The sequence below is a fragment of the Ammospiza nelsoni genome, chromosome 6 (assembly GCF_027579445.1).
Source record: "Ammospiza nelsoni isolate bAmmNel1 chromosome 6, bAmmNel1.pri, whole genome shotgun sequence".
NCBI classification, from domain to species: Eukaryota; Metazoa; Chordata; class Aves; order Passeriformes; family Passerellidae; genus Ammospiza; species Ammospiza nelsoni.
In genome coordinates, this window is record NC_080638.1 from 52,318,909 (window position 1) to 52,338,819 (window position 19,911).

Genomic DNA, 19,911 nt, shown 5'->3' on the forward strand with positions numbered 1-19,911 from the left:
TGCCATGAGGCCAAAGCTCCCCAAAGAGCAGACCCTGGAGAAAATCCAATAACAGAGCATACCACAGCATCATACTTGCTGTGCTGTCTTAGCCCCTGGCCTATGGTGATTCATCTTTGCCTGCAACCTCTGACATTTTCCACCACCATTCATGCAGACACGTTACCAGGATTCAGTCACAGACTAATACATCCAGCATGGATCAATCACCACAGGCCAAACCCACCTAAGACATTATCCTGGATCACAGGAAAGGGAGCCCAGTCTAAAAAGATGACAAAAAACTCAAAATAGTGCCAAGAACAGCCTCAGATGCAAAAATTGAAATGCGAAAGTTTGTTTCCCTGTTAAATATTCTACAAGTCACTTTAAGCCATAGCCTGCACCTTTATTTTCGTCTGAAAGGAGCAATCCTTGGTCAATGTGAATATTTGTGACCAGCTGTAGCAAATGTTAAACTGGGTTTGAAGTCACCAGTTGTATGACTCTGCCTCCAGTTTCACACTTTCTGTGGCTGCCTCCCTGCCCCAGCATCCCCCTCAGGAGGGGCTGATCAGAACCTGCCCCAGGTCACCCAGAAACTCCCCCACAGCAGGGGCTGATCAGAACCTGCCCCAGGCCCAGGTCCCTCAAACTCCCCCACAGCAGGGGCTGATCAGAACCTGCCCCAGGCCCAGGTCCCTCAAACTCCCCCACAGCAGGGGCTGATCAGAACCTGCCCCAGACCCAAGTTACCCAAATTCCCTCTCAGCAGGGGCTGATCAGAACCTGCCCCAGGTCCCTCAGAAACTCCATCACAGCAGGGCTGATCAGGACCTGCCCCAGACCCCTCAGAAATTCCCCCACAGCAGGAGCTGATCAGAACCTACCCCACGTCCCCCAAACTCCCTCTCTCGCTGTCTGCAGTCCCCGCAGCTCCCCGGGCCTGAGCAGGCCTCGGGCTGCATCAGCATCCCTGCCTTCAATGTCTGGAATTAGACTCTGCAGATTAGGCAACGTGCTGAGGCTTATCTCTGGCTCTAATCACTAATAAAGTTGCAACCTGGTGCATTTGCCCCGTATTAGGTCTCACTCAACCACACGGACTCCAGAGGTCATCTGCCTACCCCAGTCGCTGCCAGGTTTGATGCAGCAGGTCCCGGTGGGTCCTGGTGGGTCCCTCAGAATGGCCACCACGACCATCAGCAATCCAATCCAATCCAATCCAATCCAATCCAATCCAATCCAATCCAATTAGGGGCACAATGGTCCCAGCCCGGAGAGGCTCCCGGGCCCCCAAACCCTCCCGCCCCGGCGCCCTCAGCACAATGCCGGCTTTTGTCTCAGCCCCGCCATTGTTCGGGATTCTCTCGCATCCCTGGACACGGGATAAAGAGCCGTGCTCTTTATGAGAGATGTTTATGAATGAGGTCTCAGAGCACAGGGGTGCAGCAAAACTGGGCTTGACCATGGACAAAAAGGGTCATAGTTTCTAAAAGGCGCGTTGAAGAGAAATCATTGAAGATGTAATATGCAATAGCCAGGAATGAAAAGTTGCAGGCAAACAGAAAATAAGAAGTAACGTTCCAGTCCTTTCAAAGCCAAGGAAAGTTTTGCCACAGACCTCAGTGTAGTCAAGGTGTCTCACAAAATATCTGCACTAAATAAAATACCCAGCATTTCCCATTGTTTTAGGGCACAGTTTTGAAAAGATTTTACATTGCGCTGATTTCCAAAGCAGGAAAAAAATTATTTTGATTTCATGTTTTCTGATTAAAAATGTAGCAGATAATGGCAGTAAACAGTAAAATATGGGCCAAAGAAACTAGGTGAAAAATATCAGCTAATAAAAATCTAAATCATCCTTCTAGTGTCAGAGAAAATTCTGTGATCTTGAGCTGGTGTGATGAATATGCTACAGTAAATCCATCAAGAGGAAAGACCTACGCCTCTTTGAAACCTGCAGGAGTTACAAAGGTCTTCACAGTTAACAACATATAAGACCAGGTCAGTCCTGCAGCACAAATCTGTGAGAGTTCAGGCAAAGTTGAGCAAATCTTCTCAAACACCTTCAGCACGACAACTCTATGAGTCTTGCTAACAGCCAAAACCCACCATCCCTCACACATCCAGGCCTACCAGAGACAAAGCCACCCTCAAACCCCATTCATCACACAGCAAAGTGCCTCTTTGTGAGGCTCTGCTGAGCAGAGGAAGATAGAAATATTGTGAAACCTTTCTGGACTTTAGAGAGTAGAGGCAGACGTAATTGCATTCAATGAAACATCATATGGTAATGAGCAGCAATGGAATAGCCAAGTATAAATCTCCCATTCAGTAGAGTGTCACATGTATAAATCTATTTACCAAGCATTACTCTGTAGCTCCTACCATAATAAATCTTTAGGAGAATGCCTTGTGCACCACTAACAGAGCAGGAATTTGGAAAAACAGGCAGACTATTCTTCATAAGGAGTACTGAGAACCAGCCAACCTGTTTGTTAAAAAGATTATATTAATTGTGCTCTACTTATTTGGTGTGCTTGTTTGGGTGCTTGGAAGGCCAAAGTCGATTTTTTTTTTTAATACAAAAACATCAATACACATAGACTGTAGTACTAAGTCAAGTGGTACAAAACAACAAAAGGGGTACTAAGACAAAATCCAGAGCTAATGTCCACTCACTGAAATAACCACAAAGGCTCTTTTGATTTTAGAAGATGTACCACACTGCAATTCATAGGATCATGGAATTACCAAATCATTTTAGTTGGAAAAGATCCTTGAATACCATTGAGTCCAATCATTAACCAAGGACTGCCAAGTCCACCACTAAACCTTGTCCCACAGTGCCACATCCACACATCTTTTAAACATCTCCAGGGATTCTGCCTCCACCTCTTCCCTGGGCAGCCAATTCCAATGCCTGACAACCCTTTTGCTGAATAAATCTCTCCTAATATCAAACTCAACCTTTCCTGGTAAAACTTAAGCTAATTTCTTGTTTTCCTATTGCTTGTTATCTGGGAGAAGTGACCAACCTCCACCTTGTTCTAACCTCCTTTCAGGTAGCTGTAGAGAGCACGAAGGAGCTAAGCCTCCTTTTCCCCAGGTCCCTCAACTACCCCTCATCAGACTGAGTGGTGTTCTGGCCTAGTTTCTGCTCAATGTAGATGTTTTATGTAGGTTAATCCCAGATAAATAACTGTTTTCTTGCATTATCTAGATCTTCCACTACACATTATGGGATGTATTAGAAAGATTAAGCACTGCACAGTCAACTAGAGCCTCCCTACAGGATGCTCCTGCCCCCAGCTCTGCAAGGATGCCACATCACACACTGAAATAGCCCTTGTATCTGCATGACTTGCCAAAACCTCTTGCTAATCACCTGAGGTTTCTATTTGTAGCCATGTGCAAACAGTTTCAGGAAAGCTTTTGTTCTGTGCTGAGGAGCTAAGGCTAAGCTGTGTTCCAGAAGTAACCAGATAAGGAAAAAGTCACATGCCAATATAGCATTTCATATACCAGAATCAGACAGAAATCCAGTCATAAGGAAGAGGCAACTGCTTTAATGGCACTTGATTCAGTGATACACAGGTCTGAAGTGCAGCAACACACTGAACACAGTTTCACAAATGAAAGACATGAACCTGTTTGTCCATGTTTGGAGCAGGTCCAAAAGAGAGGTACAGAAATGATCAGAGGGTTGAAACAGCTCTCCAAGAGAAAAAGCTGAGAGAGTTGGGTTTGTTTAGCCTGGAGAAGAAAAGGCTGCTGGGAGACCTCAGTGTGGTCTTCAGTACTTAAGGGAGGTTATAAGATAGATGGGGACAAAATCTTTATTAGGGCCTTTTTGGATAGAACACGGATAATGGTTATAAACTAAAAGAAGGCAGATTTAGATTAAATCTAAGAAAGGCATTTTTTACAATGAGGGTGGTAAAACACTGGCACAGGTTGCCCAGAGAGGTGGTGGATGCCCACCCCTTGAAACACTCAAGGTTAGTTTGGATGGAGCTTTAAGAAACCTGATCAGGTTGAAGTTGTCCCTGCTCATTGCAGGGGGGCTGAACTGGAAGATCTCTAAAGGTCCCTTCCAACCAGACTATTTTATCATTCTATCAGACCAGAAATGCTGCTAATTCTAACCACCACATCATGGAGATCACCATCTCCACATCTAGAACTCTATAGACTCTTTGCTGTGATCTTCACTGGTCTCCAGTCCATGAAGAAGCTGTGAGATTTGGAAGCAGTTTTTCAGGTCAGGGATGTGAAAGCACTGTGTGAAATGCCTGCTTGCATATGTTTATCCTACAGCTAAAGAGGGACTTATCCCTCTAGACCTGTCTTTGCAGCATGTGTCACCAAACACTAAATTCACACCAAAACATTTACAAAATTTATCCACAATCCACATGGGGCTCATGTTGCAGAATATCCCACTACATGAATCTGTAGAAATAATGCAGACATTCTGGGATGAACATCTGAGAAAGCTGCTAAGGAAAGATCTGAGTGTGCCCACTGCAGTGTCTGATCCCACCTACTTTGCAAGGCGTTTTTCACAGGCATCACTCTCACTGCCCTTTGACATGGGCAATTATCTGCTCCCAATCCCCCTGACCTCACATTCCTTACCCACCTGCAACTCCCACGTAAAGATAACAGAAGTTTGCATTCACATTAACTAAGTCTCTTTGTTCTGGGCAAGGAAACAATATTCATAATGCCCAATCTGATTTCATTCCAGCAGAGGATTAATTTCAATCTCTGCTGCTGTAGAACAAAACGGCAAGCACGAAATTATCATCAAATAATTACAATGCCTTATGCTTTACAAAGGACACTCAGAGGTTTGCAAAACACCCCAACCTTTTTTCTGGAATGAATCTGCAGTAAATTTCTGAGCACATTTAGGAAGCCTAGCGAGTCCTGCAGACCCAGGACTGAGGGTCAGCAGATGAAAGCTCTGCTGCATGTTCTTTGCATACTTAGGCTACTCAACATCCAAACTGTAAAAAAGGGGAATAATGCTTCTTCTCAGGCTTATAAATATGCTATGAGGCCAAACTCATTAGCGTTTACAAAGCACTCCTAGACTCCTTGTCTGGAAGGAGTTATACAACCATAAAGTATTATTCATGCTATTCTAAGGCAGAAAAGTAGGTATTACTGCAAATCCAGCAGTAGCTCTTCATGCACCATTAAGGTTTACTACACTGTCTTAATCTAATCATCAGCACTTCAGAACCCAGATCTGTCATTCGAAACATCCAGATCAGAATTCATCACTGGATAACCAACTGGGTCAACGACAGACAGCACAGGACACACACACCCTTCTTAACCCACATCACACATCTACAGCTGAACCATTTGTATTTTCAAAACCTCAACATTATTGGTTTTCCTGCCATATTGCATTATGTCTACTCAGGATTTTAACAAGTTCAAAACTCAGATTCTAGATCTGTTGGCACATTTTTAAAAAGCTGATATGGGAAGGAGTGCAAAGTTCAGGTCCACACCTCTTCCAGCATTTATCAAGGAAACTGGTTCCTTCAGGCAACTTTTTCTGCCCATTACTATTCTGAGATCTCCTTTGCTTGTAATTCTGAAAATGTATTCATAACTAGTGGTACACTTCCTTTTGACTTGCTGATCAAAATACAATCTTAATAGCTCCAGGCACCATCATCAATGCTGAGCTGGAGTGAGTTCAATCCAGTTCAACAAAATCAGCTGTTATTTTTAACAGCTAGCTCCCAAACCACATCTTTGCAGTGATTTACTCCATCCCCTCGTTCAGCTGCTGCCACATCCCTTTGTGGTGGTCTCCAACCCCATCCTGAGCTAGGCAGGCAGCTCTTGCAGCCCATTCCTCACACACTGAGAACATCTTCTCCCCTCAGCACAACACAAGGGCTGCATTAGAGCTTCATCTGAGCTTGATGAAAGTTTTGCCCCCAACTGCCCTCTTGCTCCCTACCCTCCCACAGCAGCTCCAGAAGTCAGCACCTCCATGGCTCCCCATGCCAGGACACACTCCACGCAGCCCAGCCCTTCCCTCCAGCTCTACAGATGTTGTTTCCAACAGAAGAAACCTGTCCCTTTGTGCATGACACAGTTTTGGTTTAAATTCACACATGAAATCTCTCCTGCGAAAAAAAATATTAAATTCAAATATGGCCAACCTTGAACATAACAGAGTCAGGGAGTATTACTCTTTATACAGCATTCCTTTTACGGGGCAGTTCCAAGGCTGTCCCAAAAATATTATCTCTCCTTCACTTTACACTGCCAACTAGAAGAAAAACTTAAAAAGGACAACCCCGTAATTTTTATCCAAATAAGGCAGAATGAAGCACAGGAGAGCAGATCTTCCATTGAAAACCTTCTCTGTCCAACCTGGCCAAGACGAAAACAAGAAGAAAATAAAAATAGAGGCCTTTCCAACAACTGCATCAGCTGCTGTTTATGTGATCCATCCCTCATCTTGCAGGTCTCTGAGCAAACTTGTCTCCAGAGCTGTGGGATCAGAAAACTTGTTTGACCTATGCTGCTATGGACAGAGGTCATTTACAGCTCTGGAGCAATGCTTTCTCAAGAACACAGCCCCATGGCCAAGAAAATCAGCTAATCACCTCAGCCACTTGCAAGAATGAAGCCTGCATCACTCTCAGAATACTCAATACTTGAAAATGCTGAGCACCTGTGCTTTGATCAGAAGATGCCCTTCAATATCCCTGGTGGACCCACAAAGACAAACATGCTCTGGATCACTTGGCACTGTGAGAGCTCTGGAGCTGCTGCTACAGAGCCAGAGCAGGACTGTGACCTGCACATGCCACCTCTACCAACACTCCTGCCCTGGGCTCTCGCTTGTGTGAGGCAGCAGATGCTACTGAGATACAAAATGCTCCCTTGTTTCTTGGGAAAAAAAAACCAAATAACACAACAACATAACACAGAGAAGTGTATAAAAACATAGCTTTACTTTTAAGCACAGATTAAACAACATTGATGTTTAGAGGGTTGTGTTTTTAAAGAACAAATTTCCAGAGGAAGTTAATTATGTTCCTAGGGTTAACAAAAGGATTTACGTGATCCAGTTTCTCTTCCTTACTATGCTGCAAGAGAGGGATGTGACTGAATACACTTCACTTAACCCCATGGGATCTACACCCATCATTTTGAAAATTAGAGAGCATTCATTTGGGATGATCCTTTCTCTTCCCCTCTCTGCTGTTTAGCTTTACATAGAGAAAATAATTAGTGTATAAGGCAAACAACAAATAGGAATAAAATCAGTCCTTTCAAACCAAGATGTTGTTTTACTTAACTAATTGAAGAGAGAGAAAGCAAAATTGTGTGGCTAGTGGCAAAGTCATAAAATGTCACTTTTCTGAGGTTCATACACCAGTAATCATCTTTTATACTAAGAACAGTGACTCATAAATCTGGTTTTCCATAAAAAATTTGCACAAAAAAGTCTGAAACAAAAGATGTCCCCTCCCCTTTTTTTCTTGGTCAACTAGAAGCTGAAGCATGGTCTTTATGAGCTGTGGGAGTGGAAAGTCATTAGAGCTTCAATTCCAAATGAAAATTAAGGCTTTTAACTTCCCATACTACTCATACTGACAACCTTTCATACATAATTGCCTAGGAAGAGTTACTGTGGTCTTGTCACCCTCCTAAGGCATCAGTGATACGCTGACAAATAGATCCTCCCTCCCAATTCCACCACACAAATGGAAATAAAAGCCCATGTGGTTAAGAAACTCTGAGTTCACACCCAAGAATGACTTTGATGACTTTTCAGTCAGGACTCATTAGGAGTTACCAAATTACCAGCATCAGAAATAAAGCAATCAAGGGATCAGGTAAGAATTTAACTGGAAAGAGGAAGAGTGCCTTCAGCAATTACAGCTGTGACATGGGGAGCAACGTGACAAGCAGGACCCTTCTGCTTCACAGCTGTGATTCTTCACCCCAGTCAAAACTGTACTAGGCTGACAGATAAACATTTTAAATACACATTTCAAATACACATATATAGATAGCATGATATTCAGCTGGGCAACTTAGATGGGATGAGCTGAAATAACAACAAATGCTGTGTCCACTCTCTGGAAGATATCAAGGTAGCCTGTTGCTGTGACAGCAGCAGCATCTTTCTGCACTTGTCTATGTTTGTGGAGAGGCAAACCCTGCTTTTTATCTAATTTTGCTTGTCTTCTCATTTGAGAGAATTATTATTTGACAAGTTTCTGGTTTTTTATGGTGCTGAGAGACTGACCACACTTCATCATCGTGTGGTTCCAAGAAGTATATACAATATAGAGGGAAGCAACCCAACATGTAAAGTGCTTTTATCCCAGTAAAACTGAAAAAAGATTGGAAGCAACTCCAAAACTGGGAATTAGAAATGTGTGGAGTTACTTCCTTGCTAGGTCAGTATAACTCAAAACCTGTTTGTTATCACTGGTGTCATAGCAATGGTCAGAGGCCCCATTTGAGGCAAGGGTCTAATTCTGTTGAGCACCACAGTAAACTTGGGGAAGACAAAGGAAATATATTATCCTGGTTGTATAAAAGGAGAACCACAAATCACAGAAGTTAGCTAAAAGACTACACCAGAAAGCCACGTAACAATGAGACAGCACTCCAAATGTGAGTCCCAGCCCAGTGCTCTAACTTGCAAAACCATCCATCCTTTTGTTATTTTAAAGCTTACATCTAAAGCAATAGAGTCTCAACTGATGTCATAAAAAGAGAACTGCATTTTGTTACAAGAGGTCAGGAGACAAGCATGGGAGAGACTTTCAGCTTAATTGCTCAGAATCCAGGAAGCAAAGAGCTGCACCTAAACTCAAAAAGAACTTTCAGAGGATGGTTGAACACAGTCACACACGTGCAGCTACACCCACATGGCCTGGAGGACAGAGCTGCAGAAACCATTATTGCTCCTGAGGTGGAAACTGCAGCCACTCCGCAAGAGAAGATCTCCACAAACAAGGCATATATTATCATGCTTCAAGACATCAAAGAGGAACAAACACACAGGCTTTAAAAATTGATTCCTATTTATAAAAGGTGTTAAAAGGATGGAAAAGGAAAACCCTGTAAATGTTGGCAGAACTGAAAGATGGAAAAGCTGCTGCACTGACTGAAATACTCAGCCTCAAAAATAAGCCTCACAGAGAAATGAATGAATAACTGAACTAAAGCAGGCAAGTGCAGAGGTATTTGTAACAGCAAAGGACAGTTGTATCAGCAGTTTGACCAGGAGTGAATGATTGACTGACTCCCATGCTGGGTTTCAGCTGCAATCAGGAAAATGAACTAGGGAACATTTTATCAGTTTTTCACAACGTGCCCTCCCTGTGCAATGCATGAACCGCTGGTGGAGATCATATAACCTGTAACTATGTATCACATTCAACAGCAAACAAGCTTTTAACTCACTGGAAAGGGATTAAAAGCTCCGTAGATCCAAAGCATAGATCAAAGTTATATTCAGCTGCTGGGAAATAGATAAATATGAGACTGTAAATCCCAGTAAGGGAGATAAGAAAAGGAAACCAAGAAGACAAAAGAATACTGTGCATCACAATAGCCCTTTAAGATTGTACATTAAAATAAGACTTTCTTAACACCTTTGTTATGAGCTGGAAAAGATTCAGCATCAACCAAAATTAGTTGTTTTTAATTACTGATACTCCATTAGCATCTGATGATGTTACTCTACTCCATAAAAGTAGACTTTCATGTAGACTGTCCTGGAATCTATTCTATTAGATCGTATTAAAAAGAAAAATGAGGGGAAAACAGTGAAAACATCAACATGAAAATGGTAAATTCCTGTATGTATATAACCAGCAGTAGTCCTCTGGCAACACAAAAATCAAGCAGAACATTGCCTAAACAGGACAGATTACTTCCCTTGTTGGAGATTAAAGACACTCTGGATTTCCTTTGAAAAAAATACCAAAGCAAGTGTAAAGAGTCCAAGTCTCAATTTCATTCAAGTCCAACAGTGTCCCACAGTAACTTCACTGGCCACTGAGATGTGCCACAGCACTGAACAGTCCATGGCCTCATAAAAAGTCACAGCCAGGAGCAGAGTGTCACAGAAGTGGCATTTAAAGGACAAGGCATCATCAATAAGTGTCATAGAGTGAGAGAAATGTACCTTAGCAAGTAAAAAACTGCAGATGAAAGATAGATGCCAGTCCTCCAGAGACTGCTTAGCACTTAATCAAAAGTCAGAAACCAGGAATCTTGCATTTGTGATGCACAGCAACCTGTCTTCAGATGATCCAGAGATGATGGAAGATGTGGGAAAGAACAAACAAAATCTAGTCAGTCCCACTAGATCAGAGAGTGACAGCAAGCCTCTTCCTGCTATTTCCATAGAAATATTACACTTTGGGGACTGGAAATGCTCTCTTTTCTCTTCTTTTCTAAAACAATGCTTTGGTTTTGCTGCTCTACTTTGAGTAGTCCTTTTGCCTGCTTCTTTCCTCTTCATGGATCTTCTACAGCACAGGGACAGAGAGGCAGCCAGGGAGTTCTCATTGTCCTGGGAATGCAGGACAGGTCAGACACAGCCATCAAACCCTCAGGCACAGGCACCCCTAGAGATGGTTTGATCTTACTCTCCTGGAGATGGTTTGAAAGAGCAGCTAAGTATCTCCTCCTGCTTCCCAGCCTGGGCCCTACCCCATCCATTTGCTCCCCACACTTCATCTCTCACCTCTCACAGACATTCCAGTGCAGCTGTACATGAATGAAACCCCAGCAGCACAGGAGTTTGGGCTGAAATGGGGGGAAGGCAGCATGCATGCAGTCCTGAGTGTCACTGCACAGAGCCCAGGGATGGAGCAAAGTCTGAAGGGCTTTTCAGAGCACTCCAGCTTTGATTGAACGAATTCTGCCAGCGAGCCGGCGTTGACACAACCGCAGCAGACAGCTAGCGTGTCACCCTGCCGCTGCAGCGTGCAGCTGGCCACAGCCCTGCTGCCACAAGCCCGACTCACCCACGGTGCTCCCTCTGCTGCAGACAGCCCTCCCACCCCGGGCAAACAGGAGACATCCCGTCCTACAAGCCCTAGGAGAGCCCCAGCACACAATGAGATAACTCACATCACATTTAGGATGGCTTCAATCTCACTGCAAGATCCGTGAAGTCTCAAAGCCAGTCAAAACTAACCTGTAATCTACTTCACAAGGACTTGAGGTCACAAAGACCCTCACAAAGAGGCTCTGAGCAAGGTGAACCACCATCTTGGAGACATAAGGCAGAACAAGCAATGAGTTCCCTGAGAGAAGCAAAATAGCAAGGCAAGAAACAATTTAAGGGAAAGAAGACTATATACACCTGTATGTAGAGGGGCTAAAGTAACCTGGCACAAATGGTCTTGACCCAGACATGAGTCACTAGAAAAGTGTTCAAAATAACCTGCCCAGCAGCCTTCAATTGCCATGGTGATAAATGTTTCCTAATGCCTAAGAGCAGCTGAGTCCTGAACCCCATGCACCTCGTTCACTAACAAAAGCTTTCATTATACTGAAAAAAAGAAAATCACAACCAAATTGTGGCCATTTTAAGCCCTCCTCAGATCAAGGGCCGATTTACACACCCCGGTTTCAATGGGGAGCACCGTGCTCACATCACCGCTAATTCAGGAGATGGAGCTGGCTTGCTTTTTGCTTCACAATTCAGTAGGCAAGGGGAAGATAGATTCTCTGAGACAGTGTTACTTTTTCTGCCAGGAGTTATCTATTTGCAGAAGTGGGTCAACTTTCTCTTGGTGGACATGTTCGTGTGCGAGTGCCTCGCAGCGCCGCTCTGCCCGCCCCACGCGCACTGGAACCTCTGCACATAACTATTTATGGCAGCCAAGTGTTTCATGAATTGCAGCAAGTTAACCACAAGGGGATGATGACATTTGGCGACAGGGCAGGATGAATTCTGGCTGGCAGACAAAAAGTCAGGTTAAAAATACAGAATGCAGAAGCAAACCCAGCCAGTTGCAGCTAATTCGCAGGAAAACTGGATGTGCAGCCTCCAAACCATCTCTGTTCCAGGAGAGCAGCGCTGTGTGTTTTGCAGTGGGATGCATTAAGGCCTGCCTCTGAGTGTGGAAAGAACATCAGCCTTCTGGGTTCAAGCATTTTAGCTGAATTTTAAATGGGCTTAGATGTTTCTCATTAGCCTCACTCCACACCTGATGTATACCAGATGTTTTTGCCAGTTTAAGCACCTCACCCCATCTCACCTACCATCAGCTGTTGTCCATTTTTCTGTTCCCAGAGCATCTCCAAAATGCAGCCCCAGTACAGAAGCATGCTATAAGGAGACAATGTCAGCAGACCCTGCCATGGGAATGTCTGTGTGAGATGCAAGCAAGGCCACAGCCATGCTGTGGGGCAGATAAAAAGCCCAGCGCCTCCCAGGGCAGGCCCACAGCACTCCCAAGGTTGCATGGATGCAGGCACCCTTGTCCCCACAAAGTATTAACCCTTCAGCTTTCAGATGCAATGCTCTGTCAGTGTTGGCATTCATGCCTCTCCTCTCCACACACACATCAGGTGTAACACCTGCCATGGCTGCATTTTGGGCTCCCAGCCTGCCACTTCATTAGATCACCATTTAATTCGATCCTCAGCTTTATTTGATGAAATGTCTCCAGAGGACCAAATCATTTACATGTAACCAGCACAGGCTACTTCCCTTATTCTGACTGCTTTCAATGAGGGTAAGTGGATAATTCCATCAAAGGCCCATAGAAAATTGTCTTTTAATCAATACAAGGTTTTTTCCTTCAACAGGACAGCTGAGAATAAGATATCTCTATATAATACGCAAGAGGAAAACAAAATTAGAACACATTACCATGGAGAATATATTTCCAGATATGGCCCAATTTTAATTTAAGCATCCTGAGCCTTGTTTTCAGGGACACCAGCTACCCTGAGGCTTGGAAACCAAGCAGGCTGGCACACAGGCAGTGCCCCAGCAGAAGGCAGGAGTGGACAATGACAAAGGTGCCTCAAATGAAGCACTCCATGGAAATCCTTTGAATGAGTGGCCAATGGCTGCTGGCTACAAAAACTCAAGCTGTACCCTTCATATCTGAGACCTCAGCACTGATAAGCCAAACAGCAGAACACATTGAACTTACAGAGATGGAAACAGGTGTTTCTCCTGAGGTCTTACCCCTATCTAGTGTACCAACCCAGAGCTGATTTCCTGCCTTAATCACAAGGAGTCTGTCTGTAACAGCCTACAGCACCAAAAATACCAACATGTTAAAAACAGCAGTATTAAAAAAACAACATTAAAGCCATTTTCATAGGATGAAAAGTGCTCTTGATATAAGAAAGAAAATAATTGGTCAAGTAACCAAATCTGTGCTTAATCTTGGCAGGAGCCACTGAGTTCTGAGAGGTCTCCAGAACAGAGAACAGGACTTTCTCTGACCTGGCCTGCCCACACAGTGAGGGACTGTAAGGGGGTGGTATCTGAATGCTGCTGAGAAAGGCAATTTCCTCTCTTTCAGCAGAGTTAGGACAGGAGCACTGCAAAAGTGGACAATGGTCACACAAGAGCTGGAACAGGGCTGATCTCATCTGGCTTTAGATGGCTGCATATGAATGAGCTGACCAGGCATCAGCAGAGGGAAAGAGCACAACCAGCACACAGTTCTGCTCTCTTTGATGCAGACATGGTTCACATAAATCATCACACCACAGTGCCTCTCTCCACATGGCAAATAAAGGATGTCCAGGGCAATGCAGATGTTAAAGCCTCTATTGGAGAAATCTCAAATTAAATGGGATGAACCTCATCTTTTGCCTCTGCCCCTGCATATTCTTGTCTCAAAGGCCTCATTAATATGCCATCATAAATAATAAATATATTGATTATTAATACACTAATAAAACCAAGTCTTTTGGCCTTAAGGGTGTGCAAAGAAGGGCAGCTGCATTACCAATCAATACCAACCCACAGAGAGCAGCCATTTCTCTCTGCCACCATTTTAACTGCAATATATTGTACCCTCTAGGTAAATATGTGGACATCTACAAGTGGGAATCAATACAACTCGAGATCTTCCCACCCCCTCACCCAGAGAAGAGAGGAAGAGAGCATTCTTCTTTCACTGGAGAAGACAGCAACAAGAGGCCATAGATTAATATCTCTGCTACTACAGGCTCTCTGCTGTACCCACAGCTTCTTTCTGGGCCTCCCTGACCACTTTTAATTGTTGATGTTTTCAACAATTTACAAAAACAAAGCATGAAAATTAACACTTCACCCAACTGGAATAAAGTCAGAGACACTGGAAACCACCCAGTCCATTTTGGGAACCTAGAGCAAAAAACAGTTTCAGTGGAAGGTGAGGTTCTATGACAACTTCAGCTGATAGGAGTGAACCAAAACTAAAGCCCGAATGCTTTCCCTGCATGCACAGGATTCAGTCCCGGGCACATTGCTAGTTGAGCCTGTATGCCTCCAGGCTGGAGATGGATGAACAGTTGTCCCAGTGAGATCTAGATAAGGCCAAAACCGGTGGAAGCCCTTGCCCTGGCCTCAGGGAACTCTGAGTCATCCTCCCAATGTTCCCACATACCTCACAGTCCAGGAATATATCCTGTGGGAATAAACCTGAGGGGTTTTTCTTTCCCCAGGTCATGTTAATATCAATATCACAAAATGTACCGACTTTTTTTTTTAATTCTCTTTTTCAAACCTAATTCCAAGCAGCTGCTTCAACAGAGCTGTCTGAAGCTGGATGGGCAGAAAGATTGTGTGTGCACAGAGATCCACACCATGCATAAAAAGGAGGGCCAAAGCACTCACAAGCACACACAGTGACTGTGCCTCAATTTCTGCCCTGGATGTGGGTAGGTTTAGAACTGTGACATATCCTTACAGAGGCACCTGGCCAGCTTCCATCCCACAGTTTGGGGTGCCCCTGTCCCACAGCCCAGGCCCCTGGGCACACAGAGATTGACCAAACCTCTCACTTTCCCAACAAGCAGGATTACATGTCTTCTAATATTAGCCATTCTCACACTATGTTATAATTATTATCTTCCATGAGTGAATAATAATCATCAGCTTCTGAAAGACAACTTGCAGAAGTAAATAGACTTCAGAAAAGTGAAGCAAAGCTGGACCACCAGTTGGGTTGGGGGTGTTTTTTACACTTACATCATTTATTCTGAATTCACCTTACAAATCTAGAGTTCATCACCTCACACTGGGGTGGGTCGCTGGGGCAAATAAATCAAGCCCTGGTTCAACAACTCACTTCCAAGGATCGCTGAACAGAAAATTGGAAACATTTAACCCACCTTTGCTCACTAAGATTCTACTAAAAATCTACCTTCCTGTAAGTGTTTGAACAGCCACAATACTCCTGACTCCTTTAGAAAAGCACTTAACAAGTGAAGCTCAATGGATACCATTAGCAGAGGCAGTAGTTTTGCATTTTCCAGCTCCCAATTTCAGGACTTTCCAGCTTTTCCATAAGCAAAAATATTCCAGCAAGCAGCTCAGAAGTAGCAACCTTCCTCCCACCAGTTGTCCAAAGCTTCTGCCGAGTTCTTACTAGAGATGCTAAATTCTGCACTGCAACCCTTTCAGCCACCTCCTCTCCCTAAGAAAGCACACAGGGCTGCTCATTTCAGTAGCAGCTGAGCTGGCCGGGCAGTCCCTGGTTCACCCTCTGCTCAGCTCTCCAGTGCTTTAAAGACATGAGATAACAGCAAGCTTACAACCAAAAAATGAAAGGCCACGCACTCCCTTTCCTCTGGCTTCCTTCTGTTTTATTCCTGAGGAAAATAAAGCTCACCAAGAGGACAGCACAAAAAGGCTGAGCTCTCGGCTGCACGCAGGAAGGCAGGGACAGGAGCAGGGACAGGAGCAGGGACAGGAGCAGGGACAGGAGCAGGGACAGCAGACACGGCTCGCTGCTCAGTGACAGCTCCACCGCCCACCTGACTCACTGGAGTGGTTTTTCATGTTCACCTGTTCCTGCCCCGCTCCTCTACACCGTCACAGGCTTAACAGAATTGCTGCTGGTCCCAGGCAAACACTCCCAGGCTTCTTGCTGTCCGTCAAAAAAGAGGCCTGATAAGCCCTGCATTTGCATATGTATTGAGAGGCATTTCCAAAGGCACAGCCAGGGAAATGGCCTTGCTGAATACCGATGCTATCTGAGAATGACAACTATTCAAGTCATTTTACAGCTTCACTACCTAAGTGGAGAGATCAGGCTTGTCTACATCTTTACAAGGATTATTAGCTTTAAAAGTGCCGATCATCTCCGTTGCACCCTCAGAAATGAAGCCGCGCTGGTTCGCAGGAAAGAGCTTCAGTTCTTCTCACAGAGACCACCTTCCACAGGCACCCCAGAACCAGAAGTCACCAAAACCTACAGGTTTTAGTGAAATGCTCTAGCCCATACCCATCGTTCCCACAGAGGAAATGAGAAGGGATGTGCAGAGGCAGGCATGGAAGCACTGTGTGCAGATGGTCACCCTCCCTTTCCTACCCTTACCCTACGGCAGGACATGAGACTCGGCTCCCAGTCCCGTCCAAAAGATGCTGCTGGGCACATTCCCACACACAGCGCAATGAGGACCGAGCTCTGAAACAGAGGTTTCCCTTTTTGAGCTGACAGGGGCGACTCTGAATCCCAGGTGAAGTATCCCACTGTGCTGTCACCCCGGACTGAAGGGACAGCTCTAAGGTATTGTTATGTTTTGTGTACTCAAGAGCCCTGAGTTAACAGAAGAATTCAACTGGCTTTGTCCCGTTCTGCTACCAGCACCTAAAAGGGACACGGTCTAAGGTTCACAAACCAGAGCTGTGAATCCTTTCTGTTCCATAACAGTAACAGTCAATACCTGTCATGTGCTCTTCAAGCCTCTGTGGAGAGCAGTGCTTTATGAAAATAAAGTCAAGTCACGTCAAGAGCAGAAGCTATCTGCAGATTTACAAAGCAGATACTTCTGATTTACACAGCTCTACGAGAGAGAGATTAAAAAATTCCACACCAAACATTTAAAGATGTTTGCTGTACCATGCACCATCTGGTGACTGGATCATCCTTGAAAACAGCAATCCCTGACTACTGGGCAAGGTGGCCAGAACATCTCCAGCCGTGAGCTGACACACACTGGGGCAGCAGGACTGCAAACAGCACGTTCATGGATGAACACTTGTGAAACAAGTTGATCAATCCTCCATGCCCTCAGGTCTCCTGGGACATAAAGACTTGCCACAAATCACCAGAAATATAAAAGAACACCAAAAGCTCTGGGAGCTGAAAGCATGGTTATCTAGTAAGCACATCCACTGCTGACATCAATCAGAGCCAACTTCTGGGGCTCCATCCCCCTCTATGTGCTTATAGGTGGGTAAAGGACACCCCACAAAGAAAATAGCCCTCTTTGGTGGGAAAAGAGGATTAAGAACATTAAAAGTAGTCTTATATATAAGAACTTTTTAGTTTGCTGCCTGGTTTGATTCCTACTGAATCCTCTTGACAACACATTCTAAAAGTCATGTATTTGGTCTTGTTGGTTTTAAAAGATTTTTTTTAAATCTCCATTTTAAAGATATTTCAATGTTATGTTAATGCCTGATCACTATTAGACAACAGGAGAAACTTTGCTTGGATGTGAGCTGCCAAAGAAGGCTTGGCACGATTTCATTGTGGAGCTTGTTTCTAACTTCAATGACTAGCCTGAACAAAATCGTGAGCACAGCGTCCCTTCGAGAGCAATCTCTTCTCTACAAACAAAACTCCTCTTTCTGAAGTGGAGACAGGGGAAAGCCGAGATGCCCCTCTCCAAAACTGCTGAGCACTCCACAGCCAGCCTGCCCTGAGAACCTGTGGAGCTAACAGGTGGGATAAGCCTGAACTTTCATCAGATGCCTCCAAAATCTCATCCCATCTTTATCAATCTTATCAATCTAGCACACAAACAAACCAAACATAAACCAAAATATTTAAAGGGGGAGAGAAAGAGGTGGAAGAGTGGGAACACAATCAGTGTTTATTTAACCCTGAAAACCCAGGCTGATTTTTGTCAAAACAGAAACCCAAAACAAACAAACAAAACCAACCACCAACCCTGCTGGAGATAAAAGAGGCTCCAACCCTGAGCCCAGGACCTCGATAACACAGTGAACGCAGTGATAACGCACACCCCGCACACAGGTGCCCCTCCCGGCTCCCGGGGCTGCTGTGCCAAGGTGGTCACAAGGATGGGCAGGGTTGGGAATGGCCAGGACCCCCCGGGGAGCGGCGCGGGGCAGGGAGGGCAGGGCAGGGGCTCGCTCACCATTGAGGCCGTTCGGGATGCTCCGGTGGTGAAGGGGCGCCGACAGGTCATCCATAGACCTCCGCATGGCCCCGGCCTTGCTGTCGCCGGCCTTGTGGTGGTGGAGGTGGTGGTGATGGTGGTCGGGGCTGCCCGCGCTGCCCGTGCTGGAGGTGCTGCTCCCGTCCCCCACGTCCCTGGTGGCCGAGCCGCCGTTCAGGTTGGTCAGGCTGGCCTGGCTGTCGATGGAGCTCCGCGAGCCGGCCCCGCTCCGCTCCTCGTCCAGCATCAGCACCATCTCCTTCAGCTCCACGTTCTCCCGAAGGAGGGTCTCCTGCCGCGCCTCCAGGTCCTTCAGCTTCTGCTGGTACATGCCCACCTCCTTCCACATCACGCTGGCCGTGTGCCTCCCGAAGCGCTGCCATTCCCTTGACAGCTTCTTGCCTTTTTGCCGGTCGTCGTCCAAGAAGCAGCAGAGCTCCCGGAGCTCCTGGTTGTCGTCCTGCAACTTCTGGTTCACCTCCTTCAGCCCGCGGATCTCGTGCAGGTGGAGCTGCAGCCGCCGGTTCACGTCTTTCATCAAGTTGCCGTGTTCCACCATTAAGTTCATCTTTTCATTCTCCACTTTCCTCAGTCTTTTCACCAGCTCTTCCTTGCTCCATCTCAGCATCTCCTCTTCCGTAATTTTGCTCAGGTCTTCTTTAGACCCTTCCATGGAATTTTTTGCCATCATCTGTGCCTAGGCTGCGTTCGCTCTCACAGGATAACAAATGGTTCGTGTTATTCGGATTATTTTGTTCGCCTGATTTCCTATAACTAAAAATCACTGCAGCATCTCGGGAAAGAAATATTATAGTTCTCCGTTGAGCGCTGGACAAGGAAGAAGAGCAACGCCGGACTGGAAATACTGCTCCCCCATAGACCCCATAATAATAATAATAATAATAAAAAGAAAACACAAACCAAAGGGGGAGGAGGGGGGGATGAAATAAAAAAAGGCGCCCCCCCTGCCCCGGAGGCTGGGGGCGACACGGAGCCGGGAGCCAAGCGCTGCACGCTCGGAGCGAAGCCTCCGCAGGGATCGGCCAACTTACCCCGGGCAAAACAACTACGCGGCGGCCGCCCCCCCGCTCCCGGGCGCTCCGTCCACTTGTCCTCCCGCCCGCCCGCCGCCCGCCGCGCCCGCCGGGGCACCGCGCTCCGTGCCCGCCGCCGCTGCCGCCGCTGAGCCTCCGCAGCCCCGGAGCGCCGTGGGGCCGAGCCCGGCGCGGTGGCGGCGGCCGATGCCGGTGCGGCGCTGCCGAGGAGCGGTGGGGGAGCCGGCGCCTTCCCGGAATGGCTCAGCCCTCGGGAGGGAGGGAACGAGCGAGGGAGGGAGGAGGGGGCGGCAGCGCCGCGGCTTGGTCCCACCTCCTGCCGGGCAGGGCGGCGCGGCCCTGCCCCAGCGAGCCCAGCGGCGCGCAGGCAGAGGCGGCTGCTGGCGGCGGAGCCGAGCTGAGCCGAGCCGAGCCGAGCCGAGCCGTCCCTTGGCTGCCGGGCTGGGCGCCGGCCGGGCCCGGTGCGCCGCGCCCGCCCCGG

The 19,911-nt window shown here is 46.2% G+C and overlaps 1 protein-coding gene across 2 annotated transcripts in view; it reads right to left on the reverse strand.

Annotated features, from left to right (window-relative positions):
* Positions 1-19,417, reverse strand: part of CCDC85C (coiled-coil domain containing 85C) — a 112,437-nt gene extending 93,020 nt beyond the window's left edge. For both annotated transcript variants that reach the window (XM_059473572.1, XM_059473571.1), the window contains exon 1: positions 18,355-19,417. In XM_059473572.1, coding sequence (XP_059329555.1) covers positions 18,355-19,066 — 712 coding nt within the window. In that variant the 5' untranslated portion in view covers positions 19,067-19,417. The remainder of the gene's footprint in view (positions 1-18,354) is intronic.
* Between the last annotated feature and the right edge of the window lie 494 nt (positions 19,418-19,911).